The sequence below is a fragment of the Cajanus cajan genome, chromosome 11 (assembly GCF_000230855.2).
Source record: "Cajanus cajan strain Asha chromosome 11, NIPB_CcT2T_4, whole genome shotgun sequence".
NCBI classification, from domain to species: Eukaryota; Viridiplantae; Streptophyta; class Magnoliopsida; order Fabales; family Fabaceae; genus Cajanus; species Cajanus cajan.
The window spans coordinates 41,860,321-41,881,111 of NC_138527.1; the positions used below are offsets into that span (position 1 = coordinate 41,860,321).

Sequence of the window (20,791 nt, forward strand, 5' to 3'; positions counted from 1 at the left end):
ATTTTCCAATTCTCAATCATTAACAATTTTTGGTACGTAGCAAAGCCCCATCTCATCCATCTACCTCTAGCTCCATTTTATGTAACAATCAGAAATAAATGTAACTCCCTATATTTTGGTGTGAACAAGGATGTCCAAATCAGCAGTTAGCTAGTGTACAATTTCTCTTGAAGTAAAGTTTACTTTTTCTTTTTGAATAAACTCGTTTTTCTTCCACACTGTTGTGATCAAATCAAACTCATCACCGTACTCGCTACTCCCACTTGTTATTTAGTTCTGGACTAGGGGATTATAGCACAACAATAATGAACAATAAATTGCTTTCACCTTTCAAGAAAGCGCGTTGAGGTGATAATTTGCTTAGAGGGTGAGTTCAGTTAACTGGGTCTTGTCTCTAGTTTTAATTTAATTTGATTTGAACTCTTCTTTCCTTTGAAAAACTTAATTTTATATTTGTCCTAATTGGACTTTTAAGGTGATAATGTGGATATAAAACCAAATCCATTTGCTTATTTATGGTCTTCTCTTGTAAACAGATTTGGTGAGATTGGATATGGAAGAACGGTACGAGACATTGAAGGAGCTTGGTTCGGGGAACTTTGGAGTGGCAAGGTTGGCCAAAGACAAGAAGACAGGGGACCTTGTTGCTATCAAATACATAGAAAGGGGAAAAAAGGTTCACTTTTTATGAAATTTAGGAAATATTTTATGTTTCATCTTTTCTTCAGAAATCTGAAATTCACTTCTCCAGATTTTGTATACTGGATTTGAATTGTGTGTTCTTTGTGGAAACTCTATTCATCCCATGCTGATAATATGGTTTTTCTTCTATTAATAAGTAGTCTTGTGATAGAAAAAAAAATGATCTCATTGTGCTGGACAACATTTTGTACCTGAAGATGATGTGTGATGGATTTCATTTTTGGGATGATAAAAAATAATTTGATTTTCTTTTGGATTTTGTTAAACAATCTTAATTAGCTTACATCATCAGATGCAGCACTACTGTTTAGGTATCCTGATTCTCATCGTTATGCACAATGGAGTAATCTCACATTTTTGTTTTTTAATATTTTTTAACATTGTGGTATCAGATTGATGCGAATGTTGAAAGGGAGATAGTTAACCACCGATCTCTAAGGCATCCAAACATTATCAGGTTCAAAGAGGTAAGAGTTTGTTTCTGTACTTCAACCGCTGCTTCACTGGGATCTTTCCAAGACATGCAATTGGACATGATGAATTTTTTAGATAGTTTTGTGCATTTTTTTGATCCTACAGCTCTCAATGCAAAACTGCTTAAACCTGTATTAGACCAAGAAAAAAAAACTCTGCACTTCATTGGATGTTCTTGACTCAAAGAAATGCAGGTGTAACTCATAATGCCCTATGCAATGAGTTATTATTGTTAGCATTAATGTGTCAAAAGCTAAAGTGTGTGTAGCTGTAGCCTACTATCTTGCTTGTAACGTTGTTGTGATAAGAAATGAGGTCAAGATAAATTGAATTGAGTTTTTGTTTTCATATCAGCGGGAATCTGTAAGGTGAACACTTACCTTTTGTTCAGTTAGTAGCTTGTAACAATCTTTAATGTTGTGATGAGCGTGTCTGTTCTTTTCTGTGGGCTAAGATTAAACATGATGTGTTTTATTCAGAGAACTTTCAGAAGTTATATAATATATACACATCCTGGAAGTCAGATTTTTTCTGCAGGTATTTCTGACCCCTACTCATTTAGCTATTGTCCTGGAGTATGCTGCTGGTGGTGAACTCTTCGAGAGGATATGCAATGCTGGTCGATTGAGTGAAGACGAGGTTGTGTGTGTGTGTGTGTAATAATGATTCCTCTACACTAAATTATTAATTCATTGTTTTGATGAATTCCCTATATTGCAGGCAAGATTTTTCTTCCAGCAACTAATATCTGGAGTTAGCTATTGTCATTCCATGGTATAATATCTATATAAGCATTCGGATTTTTTTTTTGGGTTCATTTAAAGCCTTGTGTAATATCATTTAATGAATCCTACTGCAGCAAATATGTCATAGAGATCTGAAATTGGAAAACACTCTATTGGATGGAAATCCAGCTCCACGACTTAAAATTTGTGACTTTGGATTCTCCAAGGTTAATAACATCTCATTACCAAAATGAACTTTAATGAAGTAGTCCTTTCATATAGTATTTGTTTGTTGACTTTCCTATTTAATTTAATATTCAATTGCAGTCTGCTTTGCTGCACTCTCAACCTAAATCAACAGTTGGAACTCCTGCATACATTGCTCCAGAAGTTTTGTCACGAAAGGAATATGATGGAAAGGTATTGTGAATCGTGCTTAATAATTATGATTGAAACTCATATTATCATATAAGTAACAATTCATCATATTGTCCACAAATGCTCAATTTTGTTCACAAATTGGTAATTCAGTAGATTGCAGATGTTTGGTCGTGTGGTGTGACTCTTTACGTCATGTTGGTTGGAGCATACCCATTTGAAGATCCAGAAGATCCTAAAAACTTCAGAAAGAGTATTGGGGTGAACTCTTACTTGACTTAAAAGAGATCCTTTATGATTAATAATACCTTTTAATCATAGCAGCAAGTTTAAACTCTGATTATTTCCTTGGCAGAGAATTATGAGTGTTCAATACTCCATACCTGACTACGTACGTGTTTCTAAGGAGTGTCGACATCTTATCTCAAGTATTTTTGTTGCCAATCCTGCCAAGGTAATAATAATAAGTATTATTAATTCTCTCCATCCATAGGATTTATATAAGCACCGTTAAGATCTACATAACTATAAATCTTCATGATATTGGCCAAGCTAAATTTGTTGGAGATCCTCATGTTGTTGAATAGTGACATGGAAAAAATATAATGTACAAGGAAAATAATTTTCATCTTACTAATTAATTTTTGTAAGATTGGGTTGGACAAAATTTAAGAAAATTCATACTTTACCTTCAAAATGTCACAATGAAATGTTATGAAGTGCATTAAAGCGGATTTGATTATTGTAAAATTTCACTTCCTTAAAATGATAACAATACTTAAAGATTGTTGTTGGATTATAATAAGGTCAAAACATATTATATAAGTAAAGGAAAATCATTATTTTATAAATCAGTTATGTAAAGTTGATGTAGACATGAAACTCACATTACAAGAAAATTCATAATTCACCTTCAAAATATCATAAACATAATGAAATGTTGCGGAGGGTATTTAAGTGGATTTGTTTCTTGTATGTTGAGAATCTGCCTGTATTTTCGAACTTACTAATTCTCGTCCTTGTTAAAGAGGATCAGCATCTCGGAGATAAAACAGCACCTTTGGTTTAGGAAGAACTTGCCGAGGGAGATAATTGAGGGTGAAAGAAGGGGCTACGTGGAGATACAAAAGGACCAACCAAGCCAAAGTGTGGAAGAAATCACGCAGATTGTACAAGAAGCCAGGACAAAAATCCAAACTAGTGAACAAGCTGGCATAGAATCGTCCAATGCTGTGCATGGTGGTGATGAGGCTAATGAGGAAGTTGATGTTAATGGCCACCATGCCAAATATCCAGCAGGCCTTCATTAATTTGTGTTTGGGTAGATTCCCTATTTTGTTTACCAAAGCTAGTATGCATTCTTCGTGTGTGTGTGGGGGGGTATAGAGTTGAATGAAACATGGAATTTGAAAGTTGAGTTGGGCTATTTAGCAAGTTTGTGATTGTGATTAGACTGTCAAGACATATAAAATGAGTATTTTTGTTTTAATTTGGACTACTCGATTAAGACATAGAAATCACTAATTAGTGTTGCTTCAATTATTTTTAAGTATCAATTTAATATTTAGCATACATTTTTATACTGAAAGATAAAATAAAGAAAAAAATATTTCACTTAGCATGCAAGTTAGAAAGAAATATTCAAATAAACATATGATTTATTAAATAGCATGCTAATGTATAAAAAATATTATATTATGAGAAGGGAGATTAATAGAGATTACAACAGACTAACATAGAAAAGAGACACAAACTTGAATAGAAATTATGGTGACAGGAAGTAATGGGGAGTAATTTTTTTTAATTTAAATATAAAACTAGTTTAATTTAACTCAAGTTTGAGAAAATAGTCACTTTCAGGAGACTAACAAAAATATTTTTTCAAAATAAATTAGATCAAATATGCACAAACGAGAAACTGCCAAGTGCCAACAATGCATCCATTGGGCTGACTTTTTACATCAGCTATGTTAACTTTGCAATGAACCACGTAAGAGTTAGGTGCAATATGGGTGAACAATGAAGGCATAGCAACAACTCCTTCACAGAGAAACGCATGTGTGATGCAAGTAAAAAAATGACTTCATTCAATTCTCTGTATTTTTTTATTTAATAAATAAATTGAATATATAGATATATAATAGTCATTTTAATGAAAACATATTCAATTGTTTAATTTACTCATCCTTAACAAATTAACAAATAACAACTAATTAATAGAAGGACATGTCATAACAATAATTGAATTTTGGTAAGTGATTAAGATGAATACAAAGTTTTGGATACTTGTTTACAAAAAAAAAAAAAAAAAATTGCGATGACATTATGCATTTTTCCTATAAAAAATGAGCTTCATCAAACATATAATTAGTCAAATTCTAATAATTTATAAACAATTTAATTTGTTTATATCATTACTTGACACTTATCATCCTATTTATTTAGCATGTCCAAATTTGTTACTTGAATATAATACTCTCGATGTAAAAATAGAATGCATTAGTTATCTTATTGGCTGGCAATATATTTCATTATTTTAATTCAATTTCTGCATCTCAACCTATTGTTTAGTTAATCTTTTTGCCTAATAATGGAGCTCAATTATTTCTACACTTTCTGGATTTCCTATATGGTTGGTGACAGCATGAACCAAAGAAACAAAACAACACGTTCTCGTAACACAGACATAGTCAAAGACTCAACTCAACCGGGACCAAACAGGACAAAATGCGTTCGATCTAAACTCTGAATCCAGAGCATCCCATTTCCATTCCCCAATCATTTTCTCACCGTTTCTTCCATTCTACACTGTTGAATCATTATGATTATGATGTGATTACTCTCTCTTCCATTTCATTCTCATTACCACTGTTCTATGAACCCACTTTTTTTGAAGTCAACGGTCTTCGTATTTTCCTAACCAACTCAATTGAGCAAAAGCTTATCCATTTCCTGCCAAACTCTCCAATGGGTCGGAGGAACATCGAACCGAACTCCATTCTCTCGCACCGTTTGATCCTCCCCTTGGTGTGTTTCGCTTCGTGCGGTTTGGTCTACGCGCTCCTCTCTGCGGTGCTCGCGAACAGCAGAGGCAGAGTTTCGGAGTTTGGGAGGTTCGTTGAAGACGGTGCGGCGGCGGAGAACGATGGAGGGTGCTGCAGGGGGATTCAGAATTTGGAGCTTTGGGGTGCAGCTGTGAAGTGGGGTTCTGAGTTTAAATTCAACGATTCCCAAGGATGCTGCAACGCGTGCAAAGCCATGTGTTCTGGGAAAGATGGGCCTTGCCTTTGTGATACTTGGGTCTTTTGTGGGGATCGTAAGCTCTGTGGATCCAAGTTTGGTGAGGTGAGTAAGATATTTACTTTTCAGATTGCTGATTTAGTAGTTGTTTGAAGATCTTGTTGAACATGCCAAAATAGTATACATATAAATGAGGAAAAGTCTGGCTCCATGAACTAGCTTCTAGGGCTAAAGTCAAATTTTAAGACGATATTAGAGTCTCTACAAGTGATTATTGTTGGTCTTGTCAGGTCACCTGTTCACCAATAGGTGGTCACACTTGCAAATTTTATGCTTGAAATGTCTAGTCTCTGAGTGTAGAGAGTATATTTGAGATGGTTATATGACCAAAATAGTACATATAAGTAAGCACATGCCACATTCTATGACTTAACATTTGGGATTAAGTTAGGTCTAAACTCAAATTGTAAGAGTTCTTCTTCCCGTTTGGGTTGATTTATTGGATTCACTCTTGCTGTTTAGTGTTGCCTTGGGGTTTTAGTCTTTTGATAAAAAACTTTACCTGAGCTGAGACAGTTTTCAATTTTGTTGGTTCAGTGTTGGTTGAAGAAACAAAAGGACAGCTTAGCACCTGAAAGGCAAGAAGGAGCACCTCCAGGGGAAGTGGTTGGTTGGACTTCAGGTCTTATCTTTGGGAAAGGAGAGGTTGGTTTTTCTGGATAATCATATTTATTTATTGTTAAAATGTTGCATGTCGAGTATACTGCAAATTGGATTTCATGGCCATTGTGTTGGAAAAGTTTTAACATGGAACTAGTGAATCATTTGATATTCTTGTTCAGATGGCTTTATCTTCGTAACACAATTTTTCTGTTCTTTGTAGTAAGCTTTGTTTCTTTTATGCTTAAACAATTTACTTGATTTTGCATTGTGATATGTACTATATGGATCTAATCGAAGCAGTGAGGGAAGGTTGATTCAGACAGAGAGGTTCAGAAATAGACATAGATAGTTGTACCACATTGGCTATTGGACACTGAGAATGGGGAAGGGTTTCACTTAGGTTGGGTAGAAACACTTGTAGCCATCTATCATGGGGTGCATGTATGATATTGCTACCTATTTTAGTGAGTTTTGACATGACACATACTCATTTTTTATACGTCTTCACAACAAAGCCTTGGGGGTGGGGGCATCTGAGATTGAATTATATCGAGTATTTATGACAGCATCCAAAAAACATGTAATATGCTTTAAAAAAATAAATTCAGTAATTATGCACAATAACATAGGGGAAAAACCATGAGATATATAACCTGAAATCCAAGTTTGAGGGAGAGAGAATATAAGTAGAGCATCAACTTTGACATCTGTTATGTGATTCTGTCTTGTGATTAGTTGGATCTTCTGCCAATTACCAAGCTGTAAAATTGTGTCTTCTCTTGCCATTGATTGTTATATTCTCTCGCCTCTTTAAGGTGTATTTGGAATTTTATCAACTTTTTCAGAGTTATCTTAGTTAGCAATAGTATTTCTAATTCGTCTATTTTTCAGGGTATTATTGGACTGGAAACTGAATATGGAACTCTTCATATTAAAGTAAGTGCTCAAGTTCTCAGGACCTCTAAAATAACAATGCTTTGATGTAGCAGTTGCACCAATGACATGCTGTTTGGGTAAAGTTAGGTATTGGTATATTATTTCTAGAAGCATGTGGGTACACTTGTATAAAAAAGAGTTCAAGAGGTAAATGAAATACTTGCTGATAGTCTAGCGCTTGGTCAGGTGGCAACCTACTTCTATGATATTGGTTTGACCTCCTTGTCCTAGGGAACCACCAAATCTCTTATTGTATGTGTCTGTATTGTAGCATATTATGAAACCATTATTTGAACTAAGTATCTTCATAAGAAATGTGCACTAAGGAGGTACGCTCATAATGATCCGATAAATAATAAATTCTTCTGTCTTGTTCAATGTTGTGTTTAATTTTTAGCATGCCTTCACTCATACTTTCTGTGTTCTTCTAACTAACATGATCAGATCAGTTAAACCTTTACTGGATAATTATGGAGAACCTCACAATTTTAATAAATTGTAGAGAAAATGGAGTATACCGAGTAAAATAAGTAAAATGTCTTTCTGTGCTGATATATTTGGATAATCAATCACTTGGGTTCATTGACTATGAAACGAGATGCTCATGGTTTCTGAAATTCTGTTAAGCATTGATGTCAGCTCCGCTTGCTGCACCTTATTTTTCTGTTACTACCTCATGCATCTTGATTGAGTCTTGTTACTTTGTATTTTGAAATTGCATAGTCATGAGCGAGGACTATGCTTAACTCTGGGAAATTCTTTATTCGTGCAGCTTTTACCTGATTGTGCCCCACACTCCGTTGCCTACATTCTAGAATTGTTGGCTTTGCACCATTGTGCTGGCTGCCAATTTTACCGCGCAGAGAGCCGAGGTCAATCATGGGATTCAGAAGGAAACCATATAGAAAATGTAAGACTGACTTTCCCATCTGATAGATATATGATTCGATGCACACAGATTTACGTCTATATCGCTATGCAGTTATCTGTGCATATTTTGTTGCGAATATCTGCATCAAAATCGCATTCTCAAGCATCAATCACTTTTTTCTGCAATTCTGTATCATGCTAGATCTTATCTTTGTTAATTATCCCCATCCATTTGACGTATGATTTTGTTGAGGTATATGTTTGCTGTTTCAGGGAGCATATTTTTCTTGTTTTCCCCCCAGCTATTTGAGATCCTGTCATATAACCATATATAATATATTATCATCTGTATAAGCAGCATGCATGTTATTTACAGATATCAAATCCAAAACTTACCAAAGATAATGGAATTATGATGCCAAATTACTTTGAATTGATTGATCCATGTTGAAGCAATTCAATCAATAAGTCTTCCGATTTTCATAGATCTAGTAATGAACCATGTTAAGGTGATTCACATATTATTCCCAAAGGAAAAAAGAAATGCCTTTATTAGTCTACTAACAAATTGTTGGTTTGAGTAAAAATGAATTCGATCATTTTAAATAAGGTCTTAGGTTTGAGTCTTATAGTTAGAAAATCGTAATTAGATTAAAAATACAGGTTTTCTAACATAGATTAGTCACAGATAAATATGGTTACCCAAAAAGTTTCTCATTGATTGCAAGTAATGATGTTTACAGTGTTGGATTGCAGTAACAATAAACGGTCCTGGTTTTGCAGGCTGCTTTTGGTCCCCCTTATGCATTAATTCAAGGGACACTGGAAGCCCAAGGCACAACATTCAATAAACTTCCAGTGGAAGATTGTCCAATCCTTCGAAGGGGTTCAGTTGCTTGGATTGGTTCTGGCCCTGAATTCTTCATTAGCCTAGCTGACCATTCAGAGTGGAAACATGAATACACTGTATTTGGTTCTGTTCTTCCAGAAGACATGCATATTGCTGAGAAAATCACTACACTCCCCACAATAGCCGATGTTTGGAACCATGTTAACGTGACCGTTTTGGAAAAACCTGTTCCCTTGTTGCTCCGAAGAATCCAGAAAAGCCACGTAGATGAAATATGAAACAAACTGTGTATCCATATAGATTGCAATTCTTTTGGTTCCAAAGCTGTAACTTTCACATTTTTCTTTTTGGATAAAGCTTTTTCTTCTTTTTATCTTATTTTTGTTACTACTTTTTTTTTTTTTGGATCTTTGTTTTCTGTAATTTCAAGTGATGAATTTCATTTTGAGAAGGGCTAATAAGAGAGGGAATACAAGGCTTTTATGTTACTAGAAGATTTCTTGCCAACAGAACAATGATCATACCTGAGGACATATTTATAACAATGCTAGATAATAGTTACATACATATTACTTCGTATCTCTAACTTGTTCAACTGTTACACTTAATGCAGCTCAATCTACCCCCATTTTCTGCTGCATGCCAATGCCATAAACTAGTATAATTTGAGAGACGAGATGAGGGGTAAAAAAAAATGAAATTTACATTGATTGAACCACAATAGCCATATCACCATATGTCTCGCTACAGAAATATAACTACGATCATAGCCCCCGAAAAAATCACCATCATGGGGCTACAGAGAAGCCCACAAAATGTTGACTCCGTTTACAAAATAACAACAAAGACCAAGTCTTTTTTTTTCTCTTCACTTAAGTGAAGTCTCCATGGATCATGGGATACTATGATCTTTTTCACCTAGTCCAAGAAAAGTAATTAAAATAACAAAAAGCTGGAGTTGCTCTCAGAATCAGATTCGTCTTGTGAGTTAGGTGCCAAGGTGAGCCATGGCATGGACTTGCTTGTTTGATATGGTGCTCTGGCAGCAATTCTGCAGAAACATTAGCAATATATAAATCAATTGATCCAAAACTGCTTAGTTAAAAAAATTGGGTAAATGTAATTTAGGTTCTTTCACTAAAATTGGTTTTAGTCTTCACAAGGATGAATTTAGTTCTTTTCTGAAGTGTGATAAAGTTTACCCCTGTTCATTTACTTTATTTTGAATTGACTATACCAAATCCACCACATTTTAGACAGACCAATGATATTTGAATACAAATTAATTACAAATCCACCATCAAAATATCTATCATTTCTTTCTATCTTTCTTCTTATCATATTATAACAGGTCATTCTTTTATACTTATACTTTTATCCTTTTAAGTGTCAAATAGCATATAAGATGATTGCAAATCATTTTTGTTTTGGAAAATACAAAGACCAAAATCACTGTTTTAATGAAGTAGGAATTAAAACAAATTTTTTAACCAAAACTTGGAAGGCTATACTTTTTGTTAATGTTTTAATTTCCACGACCCAGCCTACTTACCTATACTTTCTTTTCTCCAAGAACCGATGAAGCGAAGCCTTCCTAGCCAGTGGCAGATCTGAATAAAAAGGAACACAAAATGATGGATCAGAAACACATAAATAAACCGACACACAAATTACCATATTCTGAAATATTAGAGATCCAAAAAAATTACCACAAACAACAGGTTTGGATGGTGCTTGAGGGTGCTCCTGCACCGAAATTTTGGCAGTGGTAGGTATGACATTCATAAGAAAAGGAAATGGTCGAGTAGTGGAACTAGCAGAAGTTGTAGCAGGGAATGCATAAGCATACTCGTTCTGATTTTGAGACATTCCTGTGCTGGCAAAAGACAAGATGTCTTTGGCTTTGTCAGCTTGAACATCATCAACGACAATAACTTGACCACCATAAAAGATTGTCATCTGTGAACCTCTAGGATCATTGGTCACAACCCTGCACAACATGGAAGATCATACATTAGTTAAACATGCAGAGGCAAATTAGCAAGATTTTATGTTAATAAAAAGGATAAACCTTTGATACAATACTATAAGTACTGTTTTCCAATTACAATTAGAGTTTCAGGTCAGTGGTATACGTTGATATTTAATGAAATCTTTTATTATACATGATACTATCAACATGTAACACCAATTCTGATCCGATAAACACTAACAATACAACAATACTTATCTTATTGCGTATAAGTTTTATCCTAATTAAAAACAGCCATAAAGGGATGAACTTAAGAACACGAATTAAAGAAGCAAAAGAAAGGTACCTGGTGGAATTTTCCATGTTAGGAATCTCTTGTACAAGGAAATGAGAAGGATAAGCAAATTGTTGAGAGAGCAAATGGGAAGTTGCGAGGTTCCATGGATTCATCTTGTTCTCCTTTAAGGTAATGATGCCCCAATGAATTAAAGAGAATGAAGAAAGGCACAGTGAGTGATGCATAGGCATAGCCAAAAGATATTGAATCTTATCTTGATTTTAAAATTCATTTATAAAGGTGTGGAATTAAGGCACGAGGAATACATGGGGTTTAATTTTTTAGGTTTATTTTTACTTTTCAAAGACAGCTGCATCTGCTTCAAGAGGTGACGTGTGAGGTCAACTTGCGGTGTTATATCGATCATGGATTGGTCTTTGGTCGTGTCTGCTTCTGTTGTCAGAATTCCACAACGTGTTAATTGCCTCTCTTCGAAACGCCAAACAAAAAAGTACTACTCTTGTTTTTCACGTGCTTTTTAGGTGTGCTCGCACGTTGCTTAACCTAACCCCGTCAAAAAATATCTTACATTTTTTTTTTGGTACATAGCAAATATCTTATATACGGCTTTGTAAACATTAATAAGATTAGAAAATTAAAAAGAAAGACGCAAATTAGTGTTGAAAGTACAGATTAACCAAATGTTTTAAATCATAAAAAATATCTATATTTTTTAATGTATTAGTGACATTCGCGTGGTGGAATAACAACATAAGTTTATGTTGGCTCTAATTATGGTAAATTGGACTATTATAGAGGGACTTTAGTTTGGTTTTTTGGTTCAGGGTTTAGGTATTCACCTTTTGATCGTAACGTGATACTCGGTAAAATTCAAATAGCTAAGGGCCCAGCACTATGACTAACCTACAAGGAAAGCACAACTTTTAAGTTTTAATATTAAATCCATCATTTGCAGTTAATGCTTAATTGGTTTTTTATCATATGATTTATTATTTATTTTGCCTTTTAATCCTAAAATTAAATATATTTTTTTTTCACTAAACATATGCTTCTTAATAAGTCATTAGTTCCACTAAACCACTCAATCTATTAATTAAAGTTTTGAGTATGAATAGAAAAAATGTGATAGCGAGAAAGATCTCACAAAAATAGTCACTTTGGTTCGTAGCACATGGAATCCAACTTAAGAAGAGGGCAACCCAACCTTATATGATGATGAATGATGAGGATTGAGGACCAACAAGATATTTCATGGGCCTTAAATAGGAGTGGGGCCAAACATGATAGATTACTAAAAAAAACAGGATCATGATATATACACCTCTTTTCCTTTTATTATAAGTACACCTTTTTTTTTAAATAATAATTAAATTCTTAAAATGTCCTTAATTTTTATTTATTTTTTATTTTTTAATTTTACACTCTTAGTATCTGATAGAAGAGGTTAGGAGGAGTGGAAAATGACTTCTCCTTAGCTCTCCTTATGCACGGATCTTCTTCAATGGAGGTTGGCCACGAATTGAGGAACCAAAGAAAGAGGAGAACACGTAAGTAGGAAGGCCTAAGCCTTGAAGGAAGTATCTAAGTTCAAGCACTCAAGGGATTGCACACTTCAAAGAGAAGGAAACTAGGTTTTCCTATAGGAATTTTGAAGGCACTCTCTAAGGCTCTCTCTTGAAATTTCGGTGACTCTTGAAGATGGCTGAATTCTATTCAAAAGTGTTTGTACAAGGAGAAAGTCACACATTTATAGGTAGAAATTAGGTCAAATTGGCGCCACTCCATGTAGTAACAATTGGCGCCAAGTTTGAATTTCAAAATTTGAATTTGAAATTCAAACTTCAGCCAATTAGATGACTAATCCGGATGGCCCCTCATTTAGATGTCATTTAAGAGTTATTTGAAGTGAATTTGGAGCTCACATGGCCGGAACCACTCCATGCCATCCATGTGACTCAAATTCAATTCAAATTACTTCTAAATGACACATGAATGAAGCCTAATTTTCCTATTAATGTATACTTCATATAATCCTTTGCTAATGACCGAAATACATTGGTCTAATGAATACAATGAATATAAAAAATTACAAGAAGAAGAATGAGCCTAATATTAGGTATCAAAAGCCCAAAGCCTAAGAAGCCCAATTACAAGCCCAAGAACATAAAACCTAGTCTATGGTCAAAATACAAGACCAAAATCAAAGTAATTTCCTATACTAAAAAAATACAAGTAAACATGGTGTTTAATCAACCAAGGTCCAAGTAAGAAGCACCATAGGCCCACCAATTCCATTGGGCCCACTAAGCTCTGAAGCAGTCAAGTCTTCAAGTAATCTCCTGGCCATAGCTCTAGTGGTTGGGCCTTTAGCCCATGCTCTTCCATCAGTATCTAATTTAACACTTTTTTTTACATACCTCTTTCCCTTATTTTCATATGCACCCCCTTAATTTTTCTTCACCCCCACATATTTTGGTAGAAAATTTTAATTTTTTTAACTTTATATTATTATTTTTCTCTTTCTCTTTCAGTTTTCTCACTGATTTCACTATCCGCATAGTACTCTAGAATAGTGAAAATGTATTTTTCATAATACTAAACTTAATGTTAAGGTTTTTGGAAGGATGAAAAGAAAGGAAGTGGCGAAAGAAAAAATGTGTATCTAGTTTGATAGAAACTGTTGAGGAAACTACACGTATCTACAATGTTGTCGCTTACCAGTTCTATGATTTGGGTGCATGTGAAAAAGTGAAAAAGGTGAGAAAATAAAGAGTAATATAAAAATTGAGATAACTAAAACTACCCACTTAAAATAGGTGAGAAATTAAAGAAAGACAAGATATTACATGTGAAAACTGGAAAAGAGAAGGAAGGAGGTGTGTGAAAAGAAAAAATTGTAAATTGAAAGTTAGAGATGTAAAATTAAAAATTTTAAAAATAAAAAAATTATGAATATTTTAGAATTTAAAAAAAAAGTGTACTTATAAAAAAAGGGGGTGTATATATCATTAGAAGAAAAAAAACAGTGAAGGTGTGAAGAGTTAAAAAGATGCACATAGCATGGCCCCCAACCCAATAGCTCAACAAATGGGCCAGCCCAAATGAAGAGGTCCAGTGTCGCCACTCGTAATGCAAGTAGTTGATTCTCGAAAACAGAGACAGTTGGGAGTTGAACTTTCACCGCGCGCAAACCCTTCCCTGGTTTTCGCACACAGTGCTCCAAATGGTTCAATTCCACGAACACATAATCACAGAGCTTCTAGAAGACTCCAATGGCGGCCTCGTCGTTCTCTCCTCCGGCCTCTCTCTCTCCAAACTCGTCTCCTCTCTCCTACTTCTCCACTCCTCCTCCCAAGGCACTCTCCTCATCCTCTCTCCATCCTCCGCTTCGCTCAAATCCAAAATCAACTTCCACCTCAAAACCCTAAACCCTCAATTCAACCAAATTCCCGCCGAAATCACCGCCGACCTCGCCGCGCACCACCGCCACGCGCTCTACACCTCCGGAAACGCCTTCTTCATCACGCCGCGGATCCTCGTCGTCGATCTCTTGACGAACAAGCTACCGACCTCGAAGATCGCCGGGATCTTCATCCTCAGCGCGCACTCGCTCTCGGAGACTTCGACCGAGGCCTTCATCGTCCGGATTTTCCGGTCGCTCAACCGCGGCGCGTATGTGCGGGCGTTCTCCGACCGGCCGCACGCGATGGTGTCGGGGTTCGCGAAGGCGGAGAGGACGATGAAGTGCCTGCACGTGCGGAGGCTGCACCTGTGGCCGCGGTTTCAGGTGTACGTGTCGCAGGAGCTGGAGAGGGACCCGCCGGAGGTGGTGGATATTAGGGTTCCGATGAGCAAGTACATGGTGGGGATTCAGAAGGCCATTGTGGAGGTCATGGACGCGTGCCTGAAGGAGATGAGGAAGACGAACAAGGTTGACGTGGAGGATTTGACGCTGGAGAACGGGTTGTTCAAGTCGTTTGATGAGATTGTGCGGAGACAGTTGGATCCGATTTGGCACACTTTGGGGAAGAAGACTAAGCAGCTCGTCTCCGACCTCAAGACTTTGAGGAAGCTGTTGGATTATCTTGTCAGGTCTTGCATTTCGTGCGTTATTCATGTTTTTAGATATGAAGAAACTATAATAAATATTAAATGAGTTATGAATTATAATTATCAGCTTTGGCTCCTGTAAAGAGGATGCATTTCAATTTAGAGAATAAAGTACAATAATAATAGAATAGTATAATTAATTTTAGATTTTATTATACATGTATTTTGATTTTATTAGAATTCTCGATCATTGATTTTTTAACAATTGTGAGTGTACTCACCTCTTCACTCTGCATGAACTGAATCTATGATTAACACACACCTCATTTTGGGGTACACTTGGGTGAAAGGAAGAGAGAGAAAGTGACAAATGTGATAAGTAATATGATGTGATGGAGAATGTAAAGTAGATTTAGTTAGAAGCCTTGCAGAATTTTCACCATACAAAACTCCACGAGATTCACGCCAAATACTTCCCTCTATTTTTTAGTTGCTGAAGAAAAGAAGACTGTAGAAGAGATGAACTTTATATATGTTGAGTGCTTGTTGAATAGGCTTCATCACTTAGTGCATAAGGTTCTTAATGCGGCAAGTGATGAAATGTGTACAACAAGCACCAAACATACCTCAGATGATAAACATATACCTCATTGTGGGGTGTACGCCTCATTTTGGGGTATATGTAGGTGAAAAGGAGAAAAATAGAAAGATAGAGAAAACAAAATGACAGATGTGATAACTGATAAGTGATGGTTTTAGAAAGAAATTAGGGTAGAAAAGAGATATAAGAGAAAGTAGGTGTATGTTAATAAATTTTCATATTCAGTTTGGTTTTCAAATAGTGTGGTGTGATGATAAAATGCCTTGGTATTTGGGTACTACACTTGTGACATTTTAATTGTGATATTGTTAATGGTTTTTGTAGCTTGAGTAGTAACCTAAGTTGTTTGTTGGATTTAGATTTAAATTGTACAGCTGAAGAATGTAGTGTGTATGATAGGGATTAGGGACTGATTATGTGTGGCTTCCTCTTGATAGGTATGATGCAGTAACTTACTTGAAATATTTGGATACACTGAGAGTTTCAGAGAGTTTTCGGTCTGTTTGGATATTTGCAGAGGCGAGCTATAAGATATTTGACTATGCAAAGAAGCGTGTTTTTCATCTTGTGAGGTTGGATGGTGTGAAATTTAATGAATCGAGTAAGGGTGTCAAAAACAAAAAGAGAAAAACTAAGGGTGATGACAAAAACATTGAAGAAGGTAAGAGATTATTACTATGTTTTGTACGGTGTGCTTTATTCTGGCATGGGTCTTGACCCTTTATGTTGATTAATTCTATAGAAAATTAAAATTAAAAAATAGCGGGGGAGATTAAATATGAGATGTGGCATGCCAAGGGTAGGGATGACATTTTTGTCAGCTTAATTTTTATTTTATATATGCTTGTGTAACAGTTGATGGTACTTCATCATCTAGTTCAAATGCTGGCTTAATTCTGGAGGAAGTCTTGGAAGAAGCACCAAAGTGGAAGGTCTTACGTGTGAGTCAGTGAGTTCCAATTCTAGAAAGTCTCTGGGCTATGTTCCTCTTATTGGATTTGATATGTGAGATTGACAGACATTAATTTTTGCATTGTTTCAATTCAAATGTGTTTAGTCTATTTGTTGTTTCATGATTGGATGGCCTGAAGAGAGTTTTGAACCAAAAAAAAAGTTGAATTTGATCATGAATGTTGGATAGTTTGGGCTGAAACTTGATTTCATTATCGTTATAGGAGGTTCTTGAGGAAGTAGAGGAGGAAAGACAAAAACAAGGTATGTTGAGGGAAGAAGTATTGGCTGAAGGTGAAGACACTGATAATGGCATTGTATTAGTGGCATGTAAAGATGAAAGGTCGTGCTTGCAACTAGAAGAATTCATCATGAATGGTCCAAAAAAGGTTTTTATCCCTCCACTTTTCTTGTGATAGGTTGCCTTATAAAGTGTAATCTGAATGTTGCTGTCACTATTTCTACTATGTTCTTCACTTGGTTTAATTGGTTATAGTAATAAAATTTATATGGTCTAATAACTCATTGTCTCTCATTAGCTAGCTTGAAGGTTTATTTTTGTGATTATGATGGAGGTTTTCAGGTCTAGATTTCTTTTTATAATTTCTGTTGGTTGATAGTCAACAAAATTTGAAGAAACTGACTTTTGTATCCTGTTTATTTATTTTATTTTTTTGTGAAGGTCATGCATGAAGAATGGAAGAAGTACTTACTAAACAAAGTTCAACTGCGTGACATAGTGCATAAGAAAAAGAAGCCTAAGGATCCCAAACCCAAAGGTTTTGGCATTCTTGATGGAGTTACTCCCATAACACCTGCACAGAATTCAGAAACCACCAGCATTAGTAAGCAGGAGCATGATGCACTTTTAGCAGCAGCATCAAAACTAAAAAATCTAGCTCAAAATGATAATGTTGTTGAGGATACCCCTCAGCCTGATGTTGGTGGACAGGGTCATGCTAAAAGAAAGAGAAAAGTGGGGGTTAGAAATCGTGCAGCTGTTCTTGATGGTTCTGGAGTTCAGAACAGTGATAAAGAGGAATCAACAAGTGATAAAATTAGGATGTCTGATTCAAAAAATAAAATCGATGTAGATGAGACTAATGCTGGTAGATTTTGTGAAACCATGAAGGACGGGACATCTGTGGAAAACATAGTTCTTCGAAGGCATACTAATCCTGATGCTGCAGCAAGTAACGGGAAGCCACTACCACCAGTGCATTTTTATGCTCTAGAAAGTGATCAGCCTATACTAGATATATTAAAGCCCTCTATAGTCATTGTTTACCATCCAGACATGACCTTTGTTAGGGAAATCGAAGTCTACAAAGCTGAGAATCCTTCAAAAAGGTTGAAAGTATATTTTCTTTTCTATGAAGAATCAACTGAGGTTCAGAAGTTTGAGGCTAGTATACGTAGAGAGAATGGAGCATTTGAATCTTTAATTAGGCAAAAGTCTATGATGATGATTCCAGTTGACCAGGTTTGTTTGACCGCTTTTTTCTTTCCTTCTTGTTTCTCTTTATGTTGTTGGTTGCTTCATGTGTCGTTTGTTTTCAACATTGTTGCCTTCAGTAGAACAAGATGGAGTCAAGTACTCATTTAATTGATTTCATTTTTTTTTTTTTTTTTTTTGCTCTTATTGTGGTGCATTTACCCTGCTGTTGATCAGAGTGGGCATTGTTTAGGATCGAATTCTTCTTTAGAGTCAGATTTAAATACTCCTCAAAACTCAGTAACCAGAAAAGCAGGTGGGAGAAAGGAGGCTGATAAAGAAATGCAGGTTTATGATATTTTCTTATGCATAAAGTGTTGATCTTTGATGCATACACTTACGAGAGAATTTATAGTCTGGGTATTTCAACATTTCAGGTTATTGTTGACATGCGGGAGTTCATGAGCAGCCTTCCAAATGTGCTTCATCAGAAGGGAATGCGCATCATTCCAGTGACCCTAGAAGTTGGTGACTATATCCTATCACCATTAATTTGTGTGGAAAGAAAAAGTATTCAAGATCTCTTTATGAGCTTCACGTCAGGTCGTCTATACCACCAGGTGGAGACAATGGTACGATATTACAGAATACCTGTGCTCTTGATCGAGTTTTCACAGGATAAGAGCTTCTCGTTCCAGGTTTGTTGACCACAATACTTTATCTCTTCTTTTCATCTATATCTTTTCTTGTTCTTCCACTACTCTACTTCTCCCCCTCCTCCTGCAGCCCATTTCTAAGAAACTACTACTATTATTATTAATGGCATTGGCATGTCTAGATGAGGGGGAGAGCTTATTTTGGTCCAAATTAGTATAAATTCTTGGGCTTCACGGCTTCACATTTAAAACGACTTGGCTGAGCTGATAGAAAGTATTGTTTTTTCTGCTTTGATAGAAATGATTATTCAAATATCATATTTATTGAATTGCATGGCATAAGGTTTAGCACTAACAGATTTGCATTTTGTTTTTTGATATTGTGGATGGCATTAAACCTTTCATGGATATCTTATGCAGTCTGCTAGTGATATTGGTGATGATGTGACCCCAAATAGCGTTATATCAAAGTTGTCTTTGCTTGCTCTACACTTCCCCCGACTACGAATAATCTGGTCTCGAAGTTTGCATGCTACTGCTGAAATATTTGCTTCACTGAAGGCAAATCAAGATGAGCCAGATGAAACAAAAGCAATCAGAGTGGGTGTCCCCTCAGAAGAGGGAATTGTGGAAAATGATGCGAGGTAAGTTGTTTTTTCATAGTTTAAACTTGAAAGTAGCTTTCTGCTTCCAAGGATGAGGTGAAAACATGTGCTTTACAGGAAGTGGATCACGTGGGTCCCCTGCATATAAATTGTTGTAACTGTACGGAACATAATGAGTTGTTTCTCCCATAGTTTACAAGGCATGCAGGCGCACCTCCAGCCTTCAAGTCTAAAATGATATTGATCTATGAATTAAAATGGCAATAAGTGGTCAACGAACCTGGAATGAAAAGCTCTTATCCAGGATAAAATGGCAAATATTGATTCGTGGTGTGGGCATATATTAATTAAGACATTTTTACTTTAATTAGAATTGCTATTAAATAATTAGCAATAGCATTGCCATGTCTGAACATGCTCCTTTCCTTGCCTATAAAAAACATGCACGGACTCTGCATTACTATATTAATTTTAGAGTGGAAGAGCTCCGATTCATTCAGAGTGTTTGGTATCTATTTGTGTCATTACTGATTTTGTATGAAGTGTTGTATGAAAAATTTGTGTTTTCTTGCTGCCACAGGGCTGAAAATTACAATACATCGGCTGTGGAGTTTCTAAGACGACTTCCAGGTGTTACAGACTCAAACTACAGGGCCATAATGGATGGGTGCAAGAGCTTGGCAGAACTTGCACTTCTTCCTGTAGAGAAGCTAGCAGAATTAATGGGTGGTCATAAAGCTGCTCGGACTCTTAGAGACTTTTTAGATGCTAAATACCCGACTTTGTTGTGAGGTAATCAGGATAATTCATTTGTAGAAAAGGTACTATCAATTTATTCAAGTCGTCTATTTTTTCTATTCTACATCATTGGGTTATGGGGGCATTCCATTGTTGGAAATCGGAAAACGGGCCATTGAGTTATTTAATATTTCCCTTTCTCGTGGTTCATTCTGTTGTAACTTTACAATATTGTATTACTTCATTTTTTTCTTTTTTAATTGTGTTCTTCTTATTATTATTTTTCAATTCATGTTTGTATCTGATGGTTTTGTTTTTGATACGAGCTGCGAGGCTTATTATCCCCTTTCTTTCCCGGATGCCCAACAAAAATATCCGTGGTTATTTTATTTACTATGTATAAGACAGGTTTACGAGTATTTTAAAATGGAAAAAAGATAATTTTTATGAATTAAAATTTGTAAAAAAACAATACGAATTGGATCAGATTTGATGGCAAACTCAACTAACTTGTTACGAAGTTCGAGACACTCCTTAAAAATTCTAGTATAAATTTCAGCCCAACCTTGTCTAGACTGAAATTTAGTTGGATGAATGTATAGTAATTGCCAATTTTCCAGTCAATCTGCTATTTTAAAATTAATTTA

The 20,791-nt window shown here is 35.6% G+C and overlaps 4 protein-coding genes across 6 annotated transcripts; 3 read left to right on the forward strand and 1 right to left on the reverse strand.

Moving 5' to 3' along the window:
* Nucleotides 1–44: 44 nt before the first annotated feature.
* On the forward strand, nucleotides 45–3,768 carry LOC109801352 (serine/threonine-protein kinase SAPK3). Of its 3 annotated transcripts, XM_020362403.3 has the most exons (11): nucleotides 45–172; nucleotides 275–367; nucleotides 537–676; nucleotides 1,095–1,169; nucleotides 1,714–1,815; nucleotides 1,897–1,950; nucleotides 2,036–2,128; nucleotides 2,229–2,321; nucleotides 2,436–2,540; nucleotides 2,635–2,733; nucleotides 3,308–3,768. In XM_020362403.3, the coding sequence occupies exons 3-11, from the start codon at nucleotides 554–556 to the stop codon at nucleotides 3,587–3,589; spliced, it is 1,026 nt and encodes a 341-aa protein (XP_020217992.1). In that variant the 5' UTR covers nucleotides 45–172; nucleotides 275–367; nucleotides 537–553; the 3' UTR covers nucleotides 3,590–3,768. The 3 variants fall into 3 exon arrangements, with proteins under 3 accessions (XP_020217992.1, XP_082922291.1, XP_082922290.1); XM_083066164.1 differs by lacking the exon at nucleotides 45–172 and having other exon boundaries at nucleotides 200–367; XM_083066165.1 differs by lacking the exons at nucleotides 45–172; nucleotides 1,714–1,815 and having other exon boundaries at nucleotides 199–367.
* Nucleotides 3,769–4,880: 1,112 nt separating this feature from the next.
* LOC109801353 (uncharacterized) lies at nucleotides 4,881–9,211 on the forward strand. The gene is made up of 5 exons (XM_020362404.3): nucleotides 4,881–5,624; nucleotides 6,117–6,224; nucleotides 7,074–7,118; nucleotides 7,891–8,028; nucleotides 8,772–9,211. Exons 1-5 carry the CDS (start codon nucleotides 5,247–5,249, stop codon nucleotides 9,114–9,116), a joined length of 1,014 nt encoding a protein of 337 aa, XP_020217993.1. The 5' UTR covers nucleotides 4,881–5,246; the 3' UTR covers nucleotides 9,117–9,211.
* A 312-nt stretch (nucleotides 9,212–9,523) lies between these two features.
* LOC109801354 (protein TIFY 10b) lies at nucleotides 9,524–11,347 on the reverse strand. Its single transcript, XM_020362405.3, has 4 exons — nucleotides 11,157–11,347; nucleotides 10,548–10,828; nucleotides 10,391–10,448; nucleotides 9,524–9,889 (listed from the first exon to the last, which is right to left on the reverse strand). Exons 1-4 carry the CDS (start codon nucleotides 11,336–11,338, stop codon nucleotides 9,775–9,777), a joined length of 636 nt encoding a protein of 211 aa, XP_020217994.2. The 5' UTR covers nucleotides 11,339–11,347; the 3' UTR covers nucleotides 9,524–9,774.
* A 2,914-nt stretch (nucleotides 11,348–14,261) lies between these two features.
* On the forward strand, nucleotides 14,262–20,432 carry UVH1 (Restriction endonuclease, type II-like superfamily protein). The gene is made up of 9 exons (XM_020361382.3): nucleotides 14,262–15,200; nucleotides 16,197–16,420; nucleotides 16,615–16,700; nucleotides 16,935–17,099; nucleotides 17,393–18,193; nucleotides 18,383–18,493; nucleotides 18,583–18,843; nucleotides 19,222–19,445; nucleotides 19,987–20,432. Exons 1-9 carry the CDS (start codon nucleotides 14,332–14,334, stop codon nucleotides 20,195–20,197), a joined length of 2,952 nt encoding a protein of 983 aa, XP_020216971.1. The 5' UTR covers nucleotides 14,262–14,331; the 3' UTR covers nucleotides 20,198–20,432.
* The last annotated feature ends 359 nt before the right edge of the window (nucleotides 20,433–20,791 follow it).

What these genes read in the sequence shown, in the direction of transcription:
- LOC109801352 (XM_020362403.3), top strand. Translation starts at nt 554, where the DNA reads ATGGAAGAACGGTACGAGACATTGAAGGAGCTTGGTTCGGGGAACTTT. An exon ending in ACATTATCAGGTTCAAAGAG is followed by an intron (nt 1,170 to 1,713) that starts GTAAGAGTTTGT and finishes TTTTTTCTGCAG; the next exon opens with GTATTTCTGACCCCTACTCA. An exon ending in TTAGCTATTGTCATTCCATG is followed by an intron (nt 1,951 to 2,035) that starts GTATAATATCTA and finishes ATCCTACTGCAG; the next exon opens with CAAATATGTCATAGAGATCT.
- LOC109801353 (XM_020362404.3), top strand. Translation starts at nt 5,247, where the DNA reads ATGGGTCGGAGGAACATCGAACCGAACTCCATTCTCTCGCACCGTTTG. An exon ending in GTGGATCCAAGTTTGGTGAG is followed by an intron (nt 5,625 to 6,116) that starts GTGAGTAAGATA and finishes TTGTTGGTTCAG; the next exon opens with TGTTGGTTGAAGAAACAAAA. An exon ending in ATGGAACTCTTCATATTAAA is followed by an intron (nt 7,119 to 7,890) that starts GTAAGTGCTCAA and finishes TTATTCGTGCAG; the next exon opens with CTTTTACCTGATTGTGCCCC.
- LOC109801354 (XM_020362405.3), bottom strand. Translation starts at nt 11,338, where the DNA reads ATGCCTATGCATCACTCACTGTGCCTTTCTTCATTCTCTTTAATTCAT. An exon ending in ATCCAAACCTGTTGTTTGTG is followed by an intron (nt 10,449 to 10,547) that starts GTAATTTTTTTG and finishes CTTTTTATTCAG; the next exon opens with ATCTGCCACTGGCTAGGAAG. An exon ending in TTGGAGAAAAGAAAGTATAG is followed by an intron (nt 9,890 to 10,390) that starts GTAAGTAGGCTG and finishes ATGTTTCTGCAG; the next exon opens with AATTGCTGCCAGAGCACCAT.
- UVH1 (XM_020361382.3), top strand. Translation starts at nt 14,332, where the DNA reads ATGGTTCAATTCCACGAACACATAATCACAGAGCTTCTAGAAGACTCC. An exon ending in CAAAGTGGAAGGTCTTACGT is followed by an intron (nt 16,701 to 16,934) that starts GTGAGTCAGTGA and finishes TTATCGTTATAG; the next exon opens with GAGGTTCTTGAGGAAGTAGA. An exon ending in TCATGAATGGTCCAAAAAAG is followed by an intron (nt 17,100 to 17,392) that starts GTTTTTATCCCT and finishes TTTTTTGTGAAG; the next exon opens with GTCATGCATGAAGAATGGAA.